Source organism: Periophthalmus magnuspinnatus, chromosome 19 (assembly GCF_009829125.3).
Source record: "Periophthalmus magnuspinnatus isolate fPerMag1 chromosome 19, fPerMag1.2.pri, whole genome shotgun sequence".
In the NCBI taxonomy this organism is placed as follows: Eukaryota; Metazoa; Chordata; class Actinopteri; order Gobiiformes; family Gobiidae; genus Periophthalmus; species Periophthalmus magnuspinnatus.
In genome coordinates, this window is record NC_047144.1 from 14,994,546 (window position 1) to 15,015,162 (window position 20,617).

At 38.0% G+C, this 20,617-nt stretch overlaps 1 protein-coding gene across 6 annotated transcripts in view; it reads right to left on the minus strand.

Annotated features, from left to right (window-relative positions):
• The window catches only part of baiap2b (BAR/IMD domain containing adaptor protein 2b), a 60,347-nt gene that overhangs the window by 18,103 nt on the left and 21,627 nt on the right, over positions 1 to 20,617 (minus strand). For all 6 annotated transcript variants that reach the window (XM_055229350.1, XM_055229353.1, XM_055229351.1 and 3 more), the window contains 3 exons: positions 9,007 to 9,068; positions 5,766 to 5,837; positions 5,498 to 5,635 (listed from right to left, as the gene is read on the minus strand). In XM_055229350.1, coding sequence (XP_055085325.1) covers positions 5,498 to 5,635; positions 5,766 to 5,837; positions 9,007 to 9,068 — 272 coding nt within the window. The remainder of the gene's footprint in view (positions 1 to 5,497; positions 5,636 to 5,765; positions 5,838 to 9,006; positions 9,069 to 20,617) is intronic.

Sequence of the window (20,617 nt, forward strand, 5' to 3'; positions counted from 1 at the left end):
TCAGATTGAGGTGTAAAAGTGGTTGTAAAAAGTGTGACCGTTCTGGCACTTTGAATGCTTTGTTGATACTTCCTTGTCATTTCCGTCAGCTCCTGTCTCAATGTGGCACCAAACGTGTTATGTAACAGGACAGTCTGCTCGTTAAAACCTCTCGTTATGTGCCTACCTTACTTCCTGTGTGTTCATCATTCAAAAATATGCAACTACGCATACCCACTCATTCAAAGTTTAGTTTTTTTTTACAAAATGGGGGCTTGGACATCATTTATTTCTATTTATTACTCCATTCTCAGCCCTAAATCATAATGTCATATATTCCAAAGTAGAATCTGTAGAATCGAACACACACTCTCATTCAATGCTTTTTTTTCTTTATTTTTACTACTTTATATATTTTAGATACATACAGAAGGCATCAAATATATGAAGTAAGATATATGGAATTATGTAGCAAAGAAAAAAGTTAAATAACGCTACTAAATATTTTTCAACAAAGCAAAGGGTGGCTATTTTGACCATTTAAATCTAAAATATTTAAACAAATTTACTTTATGTTAAAGCTGCATAATCCCATATATCTAACTTCATATTTTTGATGTTTTCTGTATGTGTATAAAATGTAGAAAGTAGTAAAAATAAAGAAAAATAACACTGAGACGACGAGACAATGAGAGGGTCTGTCCAAACTTTATATTTGTCAAACTTTTCAAAAGTTTCAAAATGGGACATGGACTTGAGCAGATTCTATTTTTGAATATAGGACATTATTATTTAGGTGTGAGAATGAAGTAGAGAAATAGGAGATACATTATGTCTAAGCCACCATTTTGTTTTGATTTGACCTAAATCAACAAGGAAAACAATAGTACCAGCTAGTATGCTAATAGGCATGAGAGCAGCCATTAGGGAATGATTATATAAAACATGACCTAGCTAACAAAAAGAAACTATAAACAAACAGGTGCGTCAGTTTCAGTGTAGTTAGCTCCTCCCTTCAGATAGATATAAGACAGTGTCCACCATTAATCTGACCAGAACTGAAGAAGCGGCTTGGAGTCATACTTAGCATAACCATTCAGGCCCTTAATGGCTGCTGTCACACTTAATCGTGGTACATCTTCACTCCTATAACTGTTTGTCCAGTTGACAGATTAGATTTTTTCTTTTACTCTGGATCAGACCTGGACGACTGAGGCATTACACAGACTTAACTCTAAAACTTTTGTTCACTTGACAGAATTGAATTTTCTTTTTGCTATAGACCTGTATATAATTTCGCTCCTTACTTCTATTTTTGACATATTTAATCTCAGTGGGTCGCGTACAGCGTTGTTGCATAACCGGGTGCACCGCTGGACTCCGATCTATGGGTTGAATGGAAAGCTCTAAATGGCTTCTCTTGAATATGGCATGAATATGATGGGGCCATAATAAGCCAATCAGGATGTATTGTGCAGCGCCGAAGGAAAGCTGCTGACGTCTAGAACATTTAAAGCCAGGGGCAGAAGGGGAGGTGGCGAAGTTTGGTCCACGAGATTGAATAGGCTTAATATGATTTACTGCAGAGGAGGGAAATCAGCATTTAAACTACGTTATAATGTAGTTTCACAATCGTAATAGTCCAGAGTCTAGTTTTGGAGATTGGTTGAAGATCCACCATGTAACTTTTTCTGATTGTGTCTCTATGTTATTGATTTGTCTGGTATGGCGTTAAACTTGTAAATCTCCATGGAGGCAAGCAGGTAATGTCACCAGCCCAAGTTACAGGCCGGATCTGTGGAGAAGTGGCACCGTTCACTGTATGAATTAATGTTGTCGCGATACTAAAATTTCATGCTTCATGTCAATACTAAGGAATACGCTCAATACTTAATACAGATCCCAATACCACAATGATGCGAAGTAGACTAGTTTAAAGCCAAACTGTGGAACATTCAAAATCTCCATAGAGACAACTAGGAAAGTTACATAATGTGGGTGGATTTGATTGAAAAACAGCAACAATCTGAGTATTAGTTTCTTGTTTTGCAATTTTCAGTGTACAAAATGCAAAATATCCACCCCTCCGACAATGGTTCAGTCCAGTCCTACCCCAAGTGTTTGAATGGTTTCGTCCCGACTAAAAAAAGACCAAAACAAACAACAGATTTGCGTTGCTAACAACAGTTGACTGGCCGTGTTTTCATCCAACGAACACAAAATCTTCATTACTAAACCAAGTGTCTGCTGAGTTCTCGTTGGTTCTAATCCAACATTTGGCAGGCTCCGCGGCTGTTCAAGACCTCCACAGCAGATTGTGCATATAACGTCTAGAGACACAACGATTTCACGCTGGGGCTTTTTCAAAATACAATATGGCGTCTACACATGTCCATGGGGGTTATGGGTTCGTGTGACTCAGCCTATGTTTGTCACGTGCTGAATATAACTACAGTCAAATGTTTAAACGTTGGCTGTAATTTGAACAAAAATGTGTGTAAAGGTGCGCTAAGTAACTTTTGGGGGGGGATCTGCTACCTGCTTGTCGCTATGGAGATGCTATTGCTTTGCCTGGAATGTTCCAAAGTATGACATTAAACGTAGAGACGAGCATGTGACGCAATCAGGATTACAGGCTGGTTCTGTGGAGAGGTTTTTTGTTTTGTAACTGAACAAATACAAGGCGGATAAGTTAAGCGATAACATCTCCATGGAGACAAGCCCACCAGTAAAGTTACATGGTGAAACTTTAACAGCAAATGTATAAGTCTATTGTTAACCATTAATATTTAAAGCGGATCTGTTCTGCAAAATCGACTTTTCAGAGCTTTTAATCATGTTTTGGTTGTTTCCTTCTCATTTATCCTCTGAAGTTGTATTTGGAGTGATTCGAGCGTGTTTGAACGACCTTTAATCGCTTATTTTTTGTCGATCCGTCCTCGTTTTTACAGCCACCACTACATGCCCACTGTGATGTACTTACTTTGTTCTTCAGTTAGATTTTCTTAATCCCTGATACGCATAAGATTCAGCAGTGTCGTGTAGTCGTTTTGGTACAAATAAAAAAAAATCTGCTACTCGCTAGTGTGATCTGCAGCTATCCATAGGACACAGCCAACAGACTTGTTTCTTTTAAGTCATTTTATATGGATATTGTGATTTAAAATGTGCAAATTATAACATAAGGGCCCACGGGTGTCATTGATTATAACTATAAACCAGACACAAGCACAATAGGTCTGCTTTAAACTAACTAAACTACTAAAAAGTGACAGGAAGTAGCAGTAAATTAGGAAATACAATCACCCTGGTTTAATTCATGCTACATCTGCTTATATCATATCAAATTGTAGCTCACTGTTGCTGACCTCACCCACCTTGAACGCCTCCACACGAGAGCCTAGAGATTCAACTTACCTGGAAGAACTACTGACCTGCACACCTCATCCAGTACATTACACAGTACAGTCTACAGTTATTGCTTTGCCCACCAACTTTTCACATTAAGTCCTCCCACTGGTTTGTCTCTTGCTGCGGTGAGTCAGACCCAAAGATCATAACACCATTTTACTGTCCTGGATTTGTTGAGAACTTTTGTCAGCGTGAATATACCAAACCAGCCCATGTACTTTGTTTGTAGATCTAATATGTTTTGGGGTGTAATTTTTGCCATAGCCCAGAAAATTGTAGCAGTTTTAATCCCAAGGAGTGAAATTTATAAGGAATTATAATTGAGTGTGTCCCTTGCCACCTGCTTCTTGGTAGTGGATGATTCGTATGCCTAACAGCAATCTAACCCATTGTTGAGAAAACAAAATGTCTTTGACGCAATTTCTACTCACTGAAATATTCAGTAATGATGATAATGGGCTGAATCATCTCAATCCAAACAGAATTTTAACATTATTACAGTAAATTGCTTCAAATTTGACTGAGAACAGCTTTTGATGACACAGATCTGAGCAGTTTCAGGCTGTGTTTAGGTCAGTGGTTCTTAACCTGGGTTCGATCAAACCCTAGGGGTTCGGTGAGTCAGTCTCAGGGGTTCAGCAGAGGTCAAGACATACACCCGACTTATATGATTTGTGGACTGTGAGCGTCTCCAGAAGCCGCCCGTGTCCCAATTCGACAAATGCACCCTTCGATGTGCCTATCGAAGTACCCACCCGACTTAAATGCACCATTTGAACCAGCGACAACTGCGCTCTGATTGGACGTCTTCGAGGGACCATGAAAGCACATTACTGTAATGACAGTAATGTATTTAAAGAGCCTCATGCCTCTGCTTTGACATGCTGTTTGAATTTACATGAAGCACAATTGGTTGTGGAGTTACGGTGTGTGTTAAAATGTTAAAAATAATAAATAGCTTAAATACAATACGTTCATTATTGGAATACATAAGATTAAAAATTAAAATTATTTCAGTGTGGTAGTATTAAAAAAGGTCATATCTTTGTGAAAAGGTATGTATGTAATTTGTTGTGAGTTCATGCATTGTATTTATTCTTTGAACACTGATGTTAATGCACGGTTCATTTTGTGCACCAGTAAAACATACGTGTGTCTTGAATTTGAAAAAAATCATATTTTATTTTTCAATAAAGAAGGGTTTGGTGAATGTGCATATGAAACTGGTGGGGTTCAGTACCTCCAACAAGGATAAGAACCACTGGTTTAGGTTCTGTCCTGGTCTAGGTTTAGTTATGGTCTAGTTTAGATATAGTCCATAGACTGTGTATCACCCACAGCGTTTGGCTTCAGTCAAATGAAGCTCATCGAGGCTAGCAGTTATGGGGCGAATTCGGAGTCGAGTTCCATATTTGTAATTCTGAACACGGGTATCGTAGCAACCAAAGAGCCAATCCAGAGCGAAGTTGTTGAAGGTAACGCCCCATTCCCACCTGCGTTTAGCAACAATGTTTATCAAACCTGTTGCTAACACTAGTGGGAGAGACCTCGGGGAAAGAATGCAGCTGTTTTGTCTCTTATTAATGTTTATAGATTGAGTTACAGACACAATAGTCAAATAAAAACACTAGGATCATGTAGAGCGGGTTAATACAAACATTTTAAGACCAAAATGACGAGTCTGACAGCAGCAGTTACAGAGAGAGGGACCACAGTTTTTTGATGTAAAGTGAATTGGACCCAGAGTTGATGGAGCCACTTTCTGGAACTTGGCAACGAGCAGCTTATCTATGTCCATTAATATATACAGTCTATGGTTTATTGCCAGTATTGATGTTGTGTGTGTGTGTGTGTGTGTGTGTGCGTGTGTGTGCAAGAGTGAACACAGCCTTAGACCAGTAATTATCCCTGACCTTGATCGCGGCACCCAGAACAAAACCAAATCTAACCTTGTACTTTTTGTCATAGCTGCTTCGGCCCTCCTCCTCTTTCGTTGTTCATCCATCTGGCCTTGGTGGCGGGGCATCTGGGCCAAATAAACGCCCCCAGCAGGCCCCCTGTCTGCCCCCCTCACACACGCACACACACACACACACCTCACACTGACCTGCATCTCTTTGTCTCCGTATTTGGACGGGTGCTTGCTGCCTTGACTTTTCCGGCGCAGCTTCTTCAGTTCAGCTTGGCACTTTTCCAAGCTCTCGCCTTTGCTCTTGTGCTCCATCTGGTACTTCTTCAGGGCGGCCTAGTGGAGACGGGACAGTCAGTGGGATTCGGAAATTAACTAACTTTTTTATGTAATGGACAGGACACCAAAGAAGACCCTGGATTTGAAACACTAAGCAGGTAAAGTATTGCATGTAGTGATATCTTACATTGAGGTATCGAGCGTCCAACTCCACTTTCTTCTCCAGCTCTGTCAGAAGCTCATTATGAAACGACTTGAGCTGGAAAAATAAATAAATAAATACATTACAAACCACAGAGGGCCACCACATACTTTACCCAACTGACGCGTGGATTTAAAAGCGTCTCTGTCATGTTGAAAACCGGTGCGTTTGTGCAGGATGTTTTGTAGAGATAAGAAAAAAGGTTGGGAAAAGGTCAAATTTAAACTTACAGTGAAATACTGTGAAGAGACAACCAAATGACACACTAAAAGGATTTATCAATTCAAAGTACTTCAGATTTGACATTAAGCTTTGGGCTAAGAATACTACTTTTTTTAAGCCTGTAATCCATGATAGAAGACGGATTTTTTTATTCTATATTCCAGTTTAATATGAGTACTCCAACGCAGGGCCGGCGTCATGGATGGGGGGGAGCTTGAGGGGGCACTGGAATGGCCAATGCACCCCCATAACTCCCCCAAATCCAGCCTCCAAACGTCTCTGTTTAACTGTGCATATGATGAAAGGTTATTACTCTGCACTCTCCTCTTTTAATGTTAATTTTATGATGATTATTTATGTTTTGATTTGTTGTACCGTGATTTTAATGTCTTATTCTGTAAAGCACTTTGAATTACTTTGTTTTCCATGTTTTATAACTACAGGGTGTCCCAAAAGTCACTGACACTTTTAAATCTTCAATATCTCCTTTAATTCTTAAATTATTCTCACCAAATTTTAGCAGTAGGTAAACTGAACCTTCTGAGATTTTTGGCAGCATATACAGTTATAATTGTTCACTTACATTTGAACTTATCACTACTTAAACTAGGGGATGTAAAAATAACCTAATGTTTAAAAATAATGTTTTTTTCAAGTGTCTACTATGTTCGGTTTCACACTGAACAGCCCGATCCAACACACTTTACATAACATTTGAAAGCATTTCCGGGCTTATGGCTCTTATTTGATCCTTGATATTACGTTTCAAGTCATTTATTGTCTGAGGTTTATTCACAAACACTTTTTCTTTAAGATTGTCCCACAGGAAGAAATCAGGACTAGTCAGGTCTGTGGAGATCACATACTGCCCCCTGTCTTTGAAAACCACTTATTATTCCTTTAATGGCGTTTACTCTCGGGGCATCTCTGGTGTTAAAATGTCGACTGTAACACCACTGGGTTTGTGAATTTGACCCATGTGACTCAAAGTACCACTGTACAATGAGAGTTTGTTCCTCGGTGCTGTATTTGCTCATGTTAATGTTGGAAGGGTAGATCTAAATGCTCTAAAATAATAAAAGAAAAATATTTACAAAAATGTTTTTCAACTGTCACTACAGGAACTACATTTAAGTGAGCACCCACATTGAAGACCTTATCACCCCCTTAGCTCCTCCAACCAAACTCTCTGTCTCCGCCGCTGCTCTAACGCAAAATGGATTGGAACAACATAAAAATGAAACTGCTGATTTGTAAAAGGCGCCATTTTGTTTCAACGAGAATCTCCGTTACCAAACCTGTTCTGCGATTTTCATTACAACTTTTTAATTCGGTGATTTTCCAGAATAGCACAACTGAATGAACTACAACTTTTTTCAACTGTTTTTTTCTATCTAGTCAATGTTTTTGTGTCCTGAGAAAGTGCGAGTGGATGGGTGAGTGGTTCCTTGATGTAAAGCACTTCGAGAGCCTTGGAAGTGGAAAAGCACTATATAAAAAAATGACCATCTATTCAAGGGCCTTATATAAGTAACTCTATTATTGTAAGCAGCTGGCCAGGTCAGACAGAACCACACACTTTTACAAACGTTACAAAGACGAGTGTGTCTGGAACTGCTTTCTGTCTCCTCGATTTCAGATAAGTGTGATTGACAGGCTTGATTGACAGAGTGGAAAAGAACAACGCAGAAGACTAAGAAACAGTGTAGATGTCTGTAGAATCAGAACTCGAAGCGCCAAATTCTTACTTCAGGTGACAAAAAATGATAAGTTTTGGTGTTTTTTTTGTTTTTTTGGAATGATACGAGAATTTTCAGAGATGTCTTTGACATCTGAGGAACACATGCTACAAAATGGATTTAGCATGATTAACTGAAGTCCAGGAGCAGGACGATGGCTCAACCTTGTCCTGCTCCTCTCCTCCAGCGAACCACACCTTTAATTACCCAGAAGCCCTATATATACAAGCCTATCCCAGCAACGTCGTCTGTCCCAACCCATGTCAGCCCAAAAACATCGTTTCTCTTTCTCCTAATGTTTTTTTGTTTTTGTTTTCCCTTGCCCAGAAGTAGGGTCTAAGTACAGCGGATGTTCTGGGACACTTCTCCATTTGCTTGTTTTCTGTTGATTAATTTGTTTGTCTGTTTCTTTTTCATTGTTGATTTTCTATCCCCAATCTTGAGCCTTCACCTATCCATATCATCAATAAATGTCTTTATCGTATCATACCATAGTTGTGGCATGGTCTTTGCTAGTGAATTAGCAGCTGTGGTGGACTTTTTTAATTTCTATGGTCCAGTTCCAGACCTTTCTGGATTGAACAAAGCGTAGAAGGGGCTGGCTGATCTGACCGCACTCCTGATGGCCTGTGCTAACTATATACATGCAGTTCAAGGGTTTCATTTAGCGTGAATTTAAGTCGTTGTTTAGAAGTCTTATTTTAGACCTGGTTTAGCTTGAAGATGCACCGATGCTGGATCAGATATCAGCTTCCAAATATTCTGGTTGTCCATATATAAATTGACGTAATAAGACTATTTACTGGTTGTACTCGCCGCTTAAAAGTCTCATAATGTTTGAATTTTTATTTATGCAAAGCTGTTCTGTAGTTTCTGGTGGGATAAACAACAGTTACATAACACATTTGGATCAGGTTTGTGTTGCATTAATCTCTTTTTAAGGAAATAGATGCTGTTTCCAGTGGTATCGGTTGATATCGCGTATTGACAGATACTTCGAAATTAAAATTGGTATCGATATTGAAAAAGCTAGATTAGTGCTTCCCTCGTTTAGCCCTCGTTTCAACCTGGAACAGTCCTGTAATAAACCAGATTTACACTCAGAAAGCTCAAATGTTTTCGTGGTTTATGTGAAAAGTTAGCAGTTTGGCCATTGCAAGTCCAGACAACTGCCTTGCCGAGGGTCTGTGGTATCTGTGTGTACCTTATATTTGTACTGCATTTCTTTACAATTCGATTAAATGCTGATCTAGTTTCACACTTACCATTTCTTCCAGTTGAATTTGGATCTGTCGGTGGACCTCGGCCATCTGAAACAGTACCTCCCCTGCAACACCAAACAGCCATACACAAAAATAAGATTCATCATTAATAATATAAAAACAAAAACAAAATGAAAGCCAATGTTATCATTCCTATATTAGCTCCAGCATAGACGGAGGGCGTGCAGGACAGACCATGCAGCCACATGGACCAGATGAAACACAGAACTCGAGACATGGGATGATGAGATTATAAAAAATCAAATTATACGGAACATTTTGTATTAGTGGGGGGCAAACGATTACTAAACAGCTACACATTTATTTTATCTTAACATGTCAGAGTGATGGTTTCACACAAACGCTCCAGCATGGTGAACTGCAGGCTTTTCATTCATGTTTCTAATCATAATTTCTCAATATTTTTAGAGAGGAAACATTGCCACTTTACTATTATCACCAGTGTCAATAGGGAGATTATAGGGACAATTATTTTAGTATTCGATGTGGATTTTTTTAATTTATTTTTTTTATTAGTAAACTAGTCAATTATCATTATTTTAGTTAATTATCATTTTTTTCTTTTTTTCCTTTTTTTTTAACTAGTTCAACTAAGTATCTAGTTTTAATACACCTCTAACACTATTAATTTAGTATTTGGCTTTTTTTTCTTTCTTTTTTTTCTTTTTATTAGTTACTACTATTATTATATACATCAAGATTTTAAAAATATGCTTTTTTCCAATTTTATATTTTTTTAGGGCCAATACTAGTTCAAATAAGCATCTAGTTTTGATACAACCCTAAACCCTAATCCTTACCCTATTAACTTATATGTATTCAGCTTTTTTTCTTTTCTTTTTTTTTAATTAGTCAACTAGTCGATTATTATGTACATTAAGATTTATATATATATATATATATATATATATATATATATATATATATATATATATATATATATATATATATATATATATATATATATATATATATATATATATATATATATATATATTTTTTTTTTTTTTTTTTTTTTTTTTTTTTTTTTTTTTTTTTTTTTTATTTAGAACACATTTGGAGGGATAATTCTGCTTCATGCTAGATTTCAATATTATCGTTTATCATTTATATACCATACTTAAAAATGTGTTATCGTGACAGGCACAGGCCTAGTTGCTGGTCTACAATCAAACTTTTAAACATAGATTCATCGCTAAAAACAATATTATCTGGCAACACTTTATAATAACAAGACCTTAATTAACCTTAATAAACCATGAACAACGACTTAACTCATAATGAACATACTGAGAATGAGTCCTCTTGATTAGTAGCTACTTAATTAAGAGGTTAGGAGTTAGGGGATTACTTAAGTAGTTACTAAACTTGAATCATTCTTAACAAAAATGTGTCTTTATGAATTAAAGCTACCACCTGTTTTTGTTTTTTTTACCCGTAGATGCCCTGCCCATCCCCACACCTGTACTTTCTGCTCTTCTTCTGTCAGACCAAAGCTGGCACTCTACTCGACAGCAGTAATCTTGATAGCATCTAGTGGTGAAGTGTGAGAATACAACAGGGGTGGGTCTACTAATCTAATTACATATGGTAGCTTTAAAATGACAGAATTAGTCCAGTGAGTAGTTCAACCTGACAAGTTAAGTCTTTACTTGAGTTTTATTAAGGTAAAACAACTGTAGTTTTGTTTTTTTGTTTTTTTAAAGCATCAGATTAGTGTAAAAACATATTCACAGCTTGGCCAGTCTAAAGCACTTTTGTGAAACCATCCAAACATGAGGAGAATCCAAAAAAGTTATACAAAATCAAAGGGAAAGAGAGAGAGAAGGAGGGAGAGAGAGGAGGGAGGAGGGAGGGATGAGTCATGCAGCCACAGAGGTGCTCGAGTTGGGAGACCAGATACCTACATGCTGCTTCTTCTGAAAGTGCAATGTAAAAAGGAGCAGAAAAAATGCTGGTTTGAGAAGAGAGAGGGACACAAAGTGATAGAACTAGGGAACTTTAAACCATTTTAAAGGTCTTATATTATACAGATGGACTCATGTGAGCGTTAAGTCGTGTTATAATGCTGTTACCTCATCAAACACAGACCTGGAGTTGTGTTTTGTTTCATTCACACATGTTTGAGTAATCCTGCATTATAAGTCTGTACATCTCCAAACCTCAAAACGCTCTGTTCCACCTTGTGATGTCATAAAGTGGTAGTTTTACAAGTTAACAGCAACCGTTTTACCTTAAGTTCAGTAAAGGTTGGCAACTCCAGGCATGAGGTTATCTAAATGATTTTAGTGAAGCTGTATGGAGTTTAAAAACACAATAAAGCACTTCCTGTATTACCACACAGTGACATCACAAGGTGGAACAGAGTGTTTTCAGTCTGACAGAAGAACTCAGCGTAACTATGCTTTATGTTTGTGTGGGTTTGTGTGTTAAACGTGTGAATGAAACAAAACACAACTCCAGGTCCAGGAAACAGCATTATAACATATATCAGAAATAGTGTAATATGGCGCTTTAATAAAGTTTGCGCAGGAGTAAAAGGGTTGATTCAGTACTAAGGAGTGCTACGGTTACTTCACATAGAAATATTATGATTACTAGTATCATGAATGAAAAAAAAAGTTGACTTCATATCAGCTGTGTTCTTGATCACACTTATTTCACTATTATGTAACTGTTTTATATTTGTATATTAACTCATTTTGTATATCGTTTGTGTTTTCTGCATGGCTCAAAAAACAAAAATCTTATATTTAGATTAAAAGCTACATAGGCTTCATATTTAAAGATGTGCTATGTAACTTTCCATGGAGATGCTATTGCTTGGCCTTGAATGTTCTGAAGTATGACATTAACCTTGGCCACTGTCTCATAGCATGATTTTTTTTTTTTTTGTCAAAATTTTCTTGTTATTACGTACTACCAGTCAAAAGCTTGGACACACCCTCACATTCAATGTTTTTTTTTTCTTTATTTTCACTAGTATCCATCCAGAAACTTCCAGACTTCCCTCATCCCAGACACTTCCTCCAGCTGCTCTGGTCTGACTCGCAAATCCAAAAAAAATCTTTATTACATAATTTCATATATGTTACTTCATATATTTGATGTCTTCTGTGTGTATATAAAATGTAGATAGTAGTAAAAAAAAAAACAACTAAAAAAAAACCCAGCTGAATGAGAGGGCGTGTCCAAATTGGGGGCGTGTCCAAACTTTGACTGGCGTATGTTTAAAACCAATCAAAAGTTACGACGTGCAAGTATAAATGCTTTGCTATGTTTAATGCTGTACTGAGGAACAATAAATGCATAGCAGTGACATCACCATGGAGACAGGCATCAGGCAGCAGACCCATCTACAGAAAAGTTACATAGTGCTCCTTTAATCACCAAAACATCTTGAGAAGAGAATATATTTTACTTTTGCATTTACTCAAATATCAGCCTGTAATAGCTAATGGTGGAGTGTTTTTCTTACATTTGAATGAGTACTAAAGTCATCGTTCTGCTTGGTACTTTTACAAGAAAAACAATACAATTATTTTAGTATAACAGTATTTAAGTAAAGCAAGTTAAAACAGACAAATCTCTCCTTTTGACAATACCACCAGAAAAATATGTCACATTTAAAAGATGGAAGAAAAACAGAGGACATTAACGAATTTTAAGACCAAACATAAACTAAAAAAAACTTCAAAAAGCCTTTTCGGAGCCGTGTCTGCCCTGAGTTTCACCCTCGATACCTCACATATATGTTAATCTGCTAATCTGATTTATAAGAATGGGGAAAGCGAAACAGCTACTGCCACAAAAACAAGAAAAGATATGGCCAAACTGTAAAGACATGACAACCTGGTTACTCCAAAATATCACCAAAATTAGTATAGTTTCATTTAACACCAGCAACACATCTCAAGACAGGAAGACCCAACTACCAAAGACTATGGCTATTTGCAAGAAAAAATTAAAATTAAGAAAAATTAAAACTGCAAGCGGTGATAAAGGGCTCTCGCAACCCTTGTACAACACAGTGGGAGAGCTGTGATTCAATATTTCCAGTGTCATGTTGGAGATAAATGTTTACGACCCATTGTAACTTTGTATTTTGATGAGCTGGACAAAATGATGTATGGATTAAAACTCTATCTTTAAAAATGCACAGACGCTACATTGGGATTGTCTGAATCTGACGATGTTTGCAAAAGTTACAGGAATTTTTATGCTTTTCAAAATGGCTGCTTCGTTAATTGCTCATCATGATCACATCCTGAGATTTATGTAAATTCTTTAAACAACTTTTGAACCCAGATATGTCCTGATGATGCTGACTCAGTGTGGAGTCTGTCGGATAAAAACTCTAGGACAAAGAGACAGTGCTAGATTTTGCACATGTGTATAATTAGATTCAAAATGGCCGCCTTCACGTCAGTGTTAGGGCGTGATCCCCGTAGACTTTTTTGTTCAGGGTCACATAAAGAGTGTGCATAGAATGTGCGGAGGTGTGTCAACTCTGAGTTTTATCCTCCATACCTCACACATATGTTAATCTGTTAATCTGATTTATGAGCACAGAAAAAACACAAGAAAAACAACAAAAGCAGCCTTGTTTAGGTAAAGATGTGGCCAAAATGTAAACAACTGAATGCAGGACCCAGGAAACAACAAGACTACAGCTATTTGCAAGAAAACTAAAAAAAACGAAACTGTCGCGTTAACATATTTTGAAGTTCGGGATATTGCTGAAGCAGTGGTGGAAGAAGTACTCGATGTTGCTCCTTAAGTAAAAGTACAGATACCAGAACGAAAAAATACTCAAATAGAAGTAAAAGTATCGCATGAAAAAATCTACTTAAGTAAAAGTCCAGATACCAGGGCAGGGCCTCCAGTTTTCATTTAACCTGCTCTTGGCTTTAGCATTAGCATTAGCCACAGACGTCAACAGCGGCAGTGCTCGCATCTGTAGATCCTCACTCTGGAAAATACAGGGTGATATCTGGATAAGGGTTTGAGTACTCCCTGATAGTGATACCTGAAAAACCTGCGGTATCAAAGCTTTTACCAATACCAGTATCGTCCCGGAATTAACGTTTTGTCTTTTTTTTCGTTTCTTTTGAATGGTGAAATGTCCTCAAAATTACTGCTACAATTCAATCAAGCCACTTTACCTGCTATGTATTCTGTCCATAGGCTGCACTGTACATAAACATAGCATAGCATAGCATTTTCTACCCCCCTGATGTTCTTGAACTGTGCGTTGCAACACTGTAATTTCCCTATTGCCGGATTAATAATAATAACAAAATAAATTAATTCTCTTATCAACTGACAGGCCTTTTTTTCAAATGTTGTACGCAGACATCGGAAGCAAGGTGGGTTAAGTGTCTTGCCCAAGGACACAACAACAGCATTCATCTGTGGGAGCTGGAATCACACGCCAACCTGTGGGTCAGTGTGGGATTTGAACCACCAACCTTCAGATCAGTGGACAAACACTCTACCAACTGAGCTACTGTCGCATTTATATATGTTTCTTGGTATTGTGTCTTTTTCGTTCATTACAACACCAAAATGTCCCCACTTACCCTTTGCACTCCTGTGACTGCCCCCTCCTTGTGTTGACTATTCCCTGGACCCTTCCCAAACTGATGGATGTTCTCATTTCATTCCCCCAAAGTCTAATCCTCAAAACTGTGTAGCTTGTGAAACACTGGACGTCTCTGCTACGCGTTTAAGGAGCTTAGCCATAATACGGTTAGATCCCACACCTAAAGCTTACACAGCCCAAAGCCCTTTGTCCAGCCTCACACTGCGTGCTTTGTTCCCCCCCCTCATTCGTTTCATGTTAGGCCACTGTATCCCAGAACTAAACTCCCAAAGATTGTGAAGTGATGTGGTTTGCCAATTCAATGTAGCTATAGGAATTCTGATCACGGAATGACGTAATCTCCGAGTTAAACATCGGAGGCATATTCCAGTTGTAAAGTCATTGTTTCTACATGAACAGTTAAAGAGCTCATATTGCTGTATTTTCTGATCTCAATTACAATATTGTTTCCTCATCACAAACTGACCTGGAGTTGAGTTCCTCTCTCAAACTGAAAACACGCTGTTCCACCTTGTGATGTCATGTGGTAATACAGGAAGTGCTCCACTGCATTTTTAAACTCCATACAGCTTCAATAGAATAATTTTTTGGATGATTTCAGCACTGGAATTGCCAATCTCTACTGAACAAAAGGTAAAAGGTAGATGCTAATATGAAAACTACCACTTCATGACATCACAAGGTGGAACAGAGCATTTCATAATAAAGTGTTACTCAGACATGTGTGAATGAACCAAAACACAACTCCAGGTAGCGCACCCCCAAAGCGCTGTCTCCCACTTTTGAGTATTTGATATTCGAAATAGGAAGTGAGCATGGGTCTAATTCACGTTTGATTGAAAAACTTGCCCCTCTCTCTGTAACTGCTGCTGTCAGACTCATCTTTTTCGTCGTGAAATGTTTGTAATAACCCGCTCTACATTATCCTGATATTTTTATTTCACTATTGTGTCCATAAATCAAGGTATGAACAGATATAAGACAAATCAGGTGCCTTCGCTCCAGCTAGAGTTAGCAACAGGTTTGATTGACAGCGTTACGAGGCTCCCACTTCCTGTTAAACCAGTCATGTAGGCGAGAACCCGTGTTACCTTCAACAACCTCCCTCTGGATTGGCTCTTTGGTTGCCATGATACTCATGATCGAAATTCCAAATATGAAACTCGGCTCTAAATTGGCCGCTATAACTGCTCTCGCCTCGTTGAGCTTCATTTAACTGGAGCCAAACGCTGTGGGTGACGTCACATTCACTTAGTCCACTTCTTTATACAGTCTATTTCCTGGACTGAAAAACAATACATTTGATTGGCAAGGGGAGTAATAGTTGTAAAGCAGATTGGTTTTTGCAGGTTGTCTGGAGGTACTTTTGCTGATGTAGAGAAAAGTAAAATTGCTACCTTGTTTCTTGGACCATAGCCTGCGTTATGGGACTTTATGCTCTGTGTTTTTAATGTTTTGCTGAGCTGTGCGTTCACCTTTAAAAGCAGCCAACCTGACCCCATCTGACTGAATCAAATAAGAATGAATTTGAAAGAAACTCAAGGGAAGTACAATTTGCAGTTATGAAGAAAAGAGGTCAAATGGGATCTTTAAAACAGACACACAAGTCCTATATTACACAAAATGGACTCTTGTGAGCTTTACGCCATGTTATAATGTATTTACTTCCTCAAAAACATATCTGAAGTTGTTTTATTTCATTCACATGTTTGACTAACCCTTTTTATTAGTCTGTCTGCACCTCCAAAGCTCAAAATGCTCTGTTCCACCTTGTGATGTCATACAGTGGTAGTTTTTTAAGTTAACAGTTGTATATCTCCATCGGGACAGGCAGATGCAGATCAGATCTGTGGAGACGAAACATTTTAAACATATTTTGTACCACTAAAAACACTTGCAATTGAAAAAATGTGAGATAGACACGTAAAATTCCAGATAAGGCAATTACATCTCCATGGAAACAAGCAGGTGGTGGACACTCCGGCAGAAAAGTTACATAGTACACCTTTAATTTTGCCACCTAATCAAACTTGCAGATTTTTAACGAATAAATCATCATTAATTTCCTGAATTTAATCACATTTCATAATTGGTCCATATCAGGATATTTTTTAAAATTTTGTTTATTTATTTATTTAGCGTACCATCTAGCCCTATAATATATAATTCTCGTTAATTAGTCCCCTCCTTTGCTTCCTTTCCTACTTCCTTCTTTGCCTCCTTCATCTCCTATATAAACTCACTGTACGGCTCTGCACGCCTTTCAACGCAGCACAGGGAAAACACGCCGCTTCGGCATTGACGGCTAAAAATAGACGACAAGCAGCTCTCTGCATCGGTGCGAAGAGAAACAGAACGATGCTCAACCTCCCAAAAAAGGTCTGGGGTTGTGTGATGTCACAGCGTGTCTCTACTTCCTGCAACCATATTTGGAAAAGGGGGGGATGAGAGGAAGCTCCTGCAGTTCCGGTTTTGACCAAATACAACAGGAGCTCATTGGTATGGAGAGAGGAGAAGGCAGAGGAGGAGGGTATTTCATAATGTCTCTCTGTGTGGAGCTATTCAAACATAATTATAAGGACTCACAGAGCACTCCGATGTTGAAAGAATGGTTTTGTCATATGAGGATGCAGAGGAGGAAAGTTACATAACGCAATGAAAGATGATGGACAGATATATTATACAGAATTTCATTTATTTTATTTATTTATACAGGGAGAACCCGATGGGAGCACCACACTCTCTTGTTTATGAAAGCCGTGTTAAGCGTCCATATTACGCCACTTTCTGATCAAATTTATATTGTTGTTTCCTCATCACAAACAGACCTGGAGTTGTGTTTTGTTTCATTCACACGTTTAACACACACGTCCTGCATATTTAAGCTGAGTTCTTGTCTCAAACTGAAAACACTCTGTTCCACCTTGTGATGTCACGTGGTAATACAGGAAGTGCTCCACTGTGTTTTTAAACTCTATACACTTCTCTAGAATTATTTGGATGATTTCAGCACTGGAATTGTCAATATCTACTGAATAAAAGTTAAAAGTAAGCTATTAACTGGAAAACTACCGCTTCATGACATCACAAGGTGGAACAGAGCGTTTTGAGCTTTGGAGATGTAGAGACTAATAATAAAATGTTACTCAAACATGTGTGAATGAAATAAAACACAATTCCATGTATATTTTTGAGGAGGTAACAGCGTTATAACACGGCTTACAGCTCACAAGAGTCATTTTTTTGTAATATAGGACCTTTAAAATACAGAACAGTACAAAAAAAAATAAAAATAAAATTACATCACGTCTTATTCTCCATAAAAACTGCTAACCCTGTAGTTTAGATCTGTACTAACATGTCAGTTCATATTTCCGTCTTTTTGTCAATTCTTCTACCTGTTATGAATGTGAACTTTGAACCAAATCGTGTTATATCATCAATAATCAAATACAGGAAGTAGAACCAGTCCCAAGCCCGTATAAAGAGACAACAAATACTACAGGAAGGGCATTTAGTTTAGGGTTTAGTTTAGTTTTGAGAAAGTGTTTTGCTCAGGAACTCAGCAACCTCATAGACTAACTATTGAACTCATAACCTTTGAGTGTGACTTCAGTGTGATTCCAACAATACGTACTGAACTGGCACTAAATTTACTCCAGATGCCCTTCCAGGCTCTCACCAGCGAAGGGACTGGTACAAATAACACAAAGTCTCATTGTGTTTCATTGCTATTTGATTACTACATAAATTAGCCATGAATAGTTGTTAAAAAATCTGTTAGCATTATCTGAACACTGCGTTGGATCACTGTTGCATCATGGGAGAAGGGAGTCTGTAAAGAGGAGACAAGAGTGGATAAATGTTGCTTAATTTGGGACTAATTACTGCATCCTGGGATGAGGATCCTCCATTAAACTGTCTCTGTGTTTCCTAAAGTACCCAGATCATGACAGTATAGGCATTAAACACCATTTATATTTAAAAAAAAGTTGGGAGGGGGCGGTCCTAATGCTTAAACTGTTTTGTAATAAAAAACTTAGCTGCTTGTCTCCATCGAGATAGGTTGAATGCCATACAGTTAAAGCAGACATATTGTACTTGTGTCTGCTCTATAGTGATAATCTATGAGACCTGTGGATCATTATGGTATAATTTGTGCATTTGAAATTGTAATATTCATTTAAAACTACTTAATAAAAGGAACAAGTCCGGTGATTCCGCATTAGAAAACTGTGGTGCCCAATGGGAGCTGACGTCGCCGTAAAGGTAATGACAACAAAAAGTCCGATGGATAGCTGCAGATCACGCTAGCATGTAGCAGTGACTTGCATGTATCACCGATTAAGAAAATTCAATTGGAGAACAAAGTAAGTCTGTCACAGTGGGTGTATGCCGGTGGCGGTGAAAAGGGGAGTTGATCGGCAAAATGGCATCTTGGAAATAAACGATTAACGATTGCTCAAATATGAATCACTCCAAATACAATTTCGGGTTAGTAAATGGTGAGGAGAAACAACTATAACATGGTTAAAAGCCATTTCAGGTTTGCCAATATTTCTATCTTCTATCTAACACTTGCGTCATCTGTAATACAACAACAATAGGCCTGTGTTTTGGCTTTGGGAGTCCTCTTTGTCGTCCAAATCCAAACACATTGTGCTCCACACTGTTTTACATGTTTTAACAATCTCACGCCAGTCTTTAGAGACGTGTGAAAAAAATATTTGGTCACTTTGTTAGCAAGCTCTCGAGTTACTCTTAAAATTTGAAAACATTTTGAAACTCTAGCCAGATGATGAATACTTGATTTAAAAAGTCGTAGAGTTGGCCGGTCTTTTCTGAGTTACTGAGCTAGAGGCGCTGAATGGCAGTCACACATCCCTCAGTCTGCCCCAGGACAGACTAAACTGGCAAATCATGGGTGACCAGTGAATAAAAAACAACCAAATTTTTACAAACTGGGAGTAAAGTGATATTTCAGCCAAATCTAACAATGAAAGGTTTAGGATATATACGGCGAAACCAGCAAAACACCTCCATTGTTCCAGTCCAAAGCCTGGATAAATAAAGCTGATGTTTTATATTAAGATAAAAATATACAGTAGTAACTTGTTTCTCTTGTTATTGTTTGATAGAGTGGAAACTATGGGGAAAATGGTTTAACGATTATAAATGGTATATGAGCAATCAAAGCTAAACGAGGTCCAATGAAATATTAGAGTGTGTGACCTTTTTTTTTGGAGGCGACTTTTTTGGCCAGGCAGTGTATATAAATGTCTATATATAAATGGACATAGCTCCATAACCTGCTAGCAGCCACGTTCCAAATAGGAGTTGAGCGTACTTCCGGCTTCATCGACTCAGGTTTTCAACAGAAAGTGAATCCGAGCCAGTCACCGCTTTTTCTGTAACTGCTGCTGTCAGACTCGTCACTTTGGTCTTAAAATGTTCTTATTAACCCGCTCTACATGATCCTAGTGTTTTTATTTTGCTACTGTGTCAAGTTTGATTGACAGCAATGAGCGGGAAGAGGCATTACCTTCAACAGCCTCGCTCTGGATTGGCTCTTTGGTTGCTATGATACTTGCAGTTGGGATTCCAAATATGGACCTCTGCTCCAAATTGGCTCCTATAACCACTAGCCTCGATGAGCTTCATTTGACTGGAGCCGAACGTTACGGCGGACGTCACACTCACTTACTCGACTTCTTTATACAGTCTGTTGTCTTGCCCAAGGACGCAATGGAAAGTAATCTTCTGTGGGAGTTAGAATCGCACTGTCAACCTGAGTAAGGGTCTGATTGCTCTACCAATCATGTTTATGTCAAGAGTGGGATTATCACTAAATATTCTTGATTTAATCTATAATTTCATAAGAGTACATTTCCTTTAAACTCATCCATAAAGCATCGCTAAAACCATCGTACTGTATATGCACGCCCACACAGAGACCACAGTCCAAATGCTTTGTTTGTTATTTTCTGT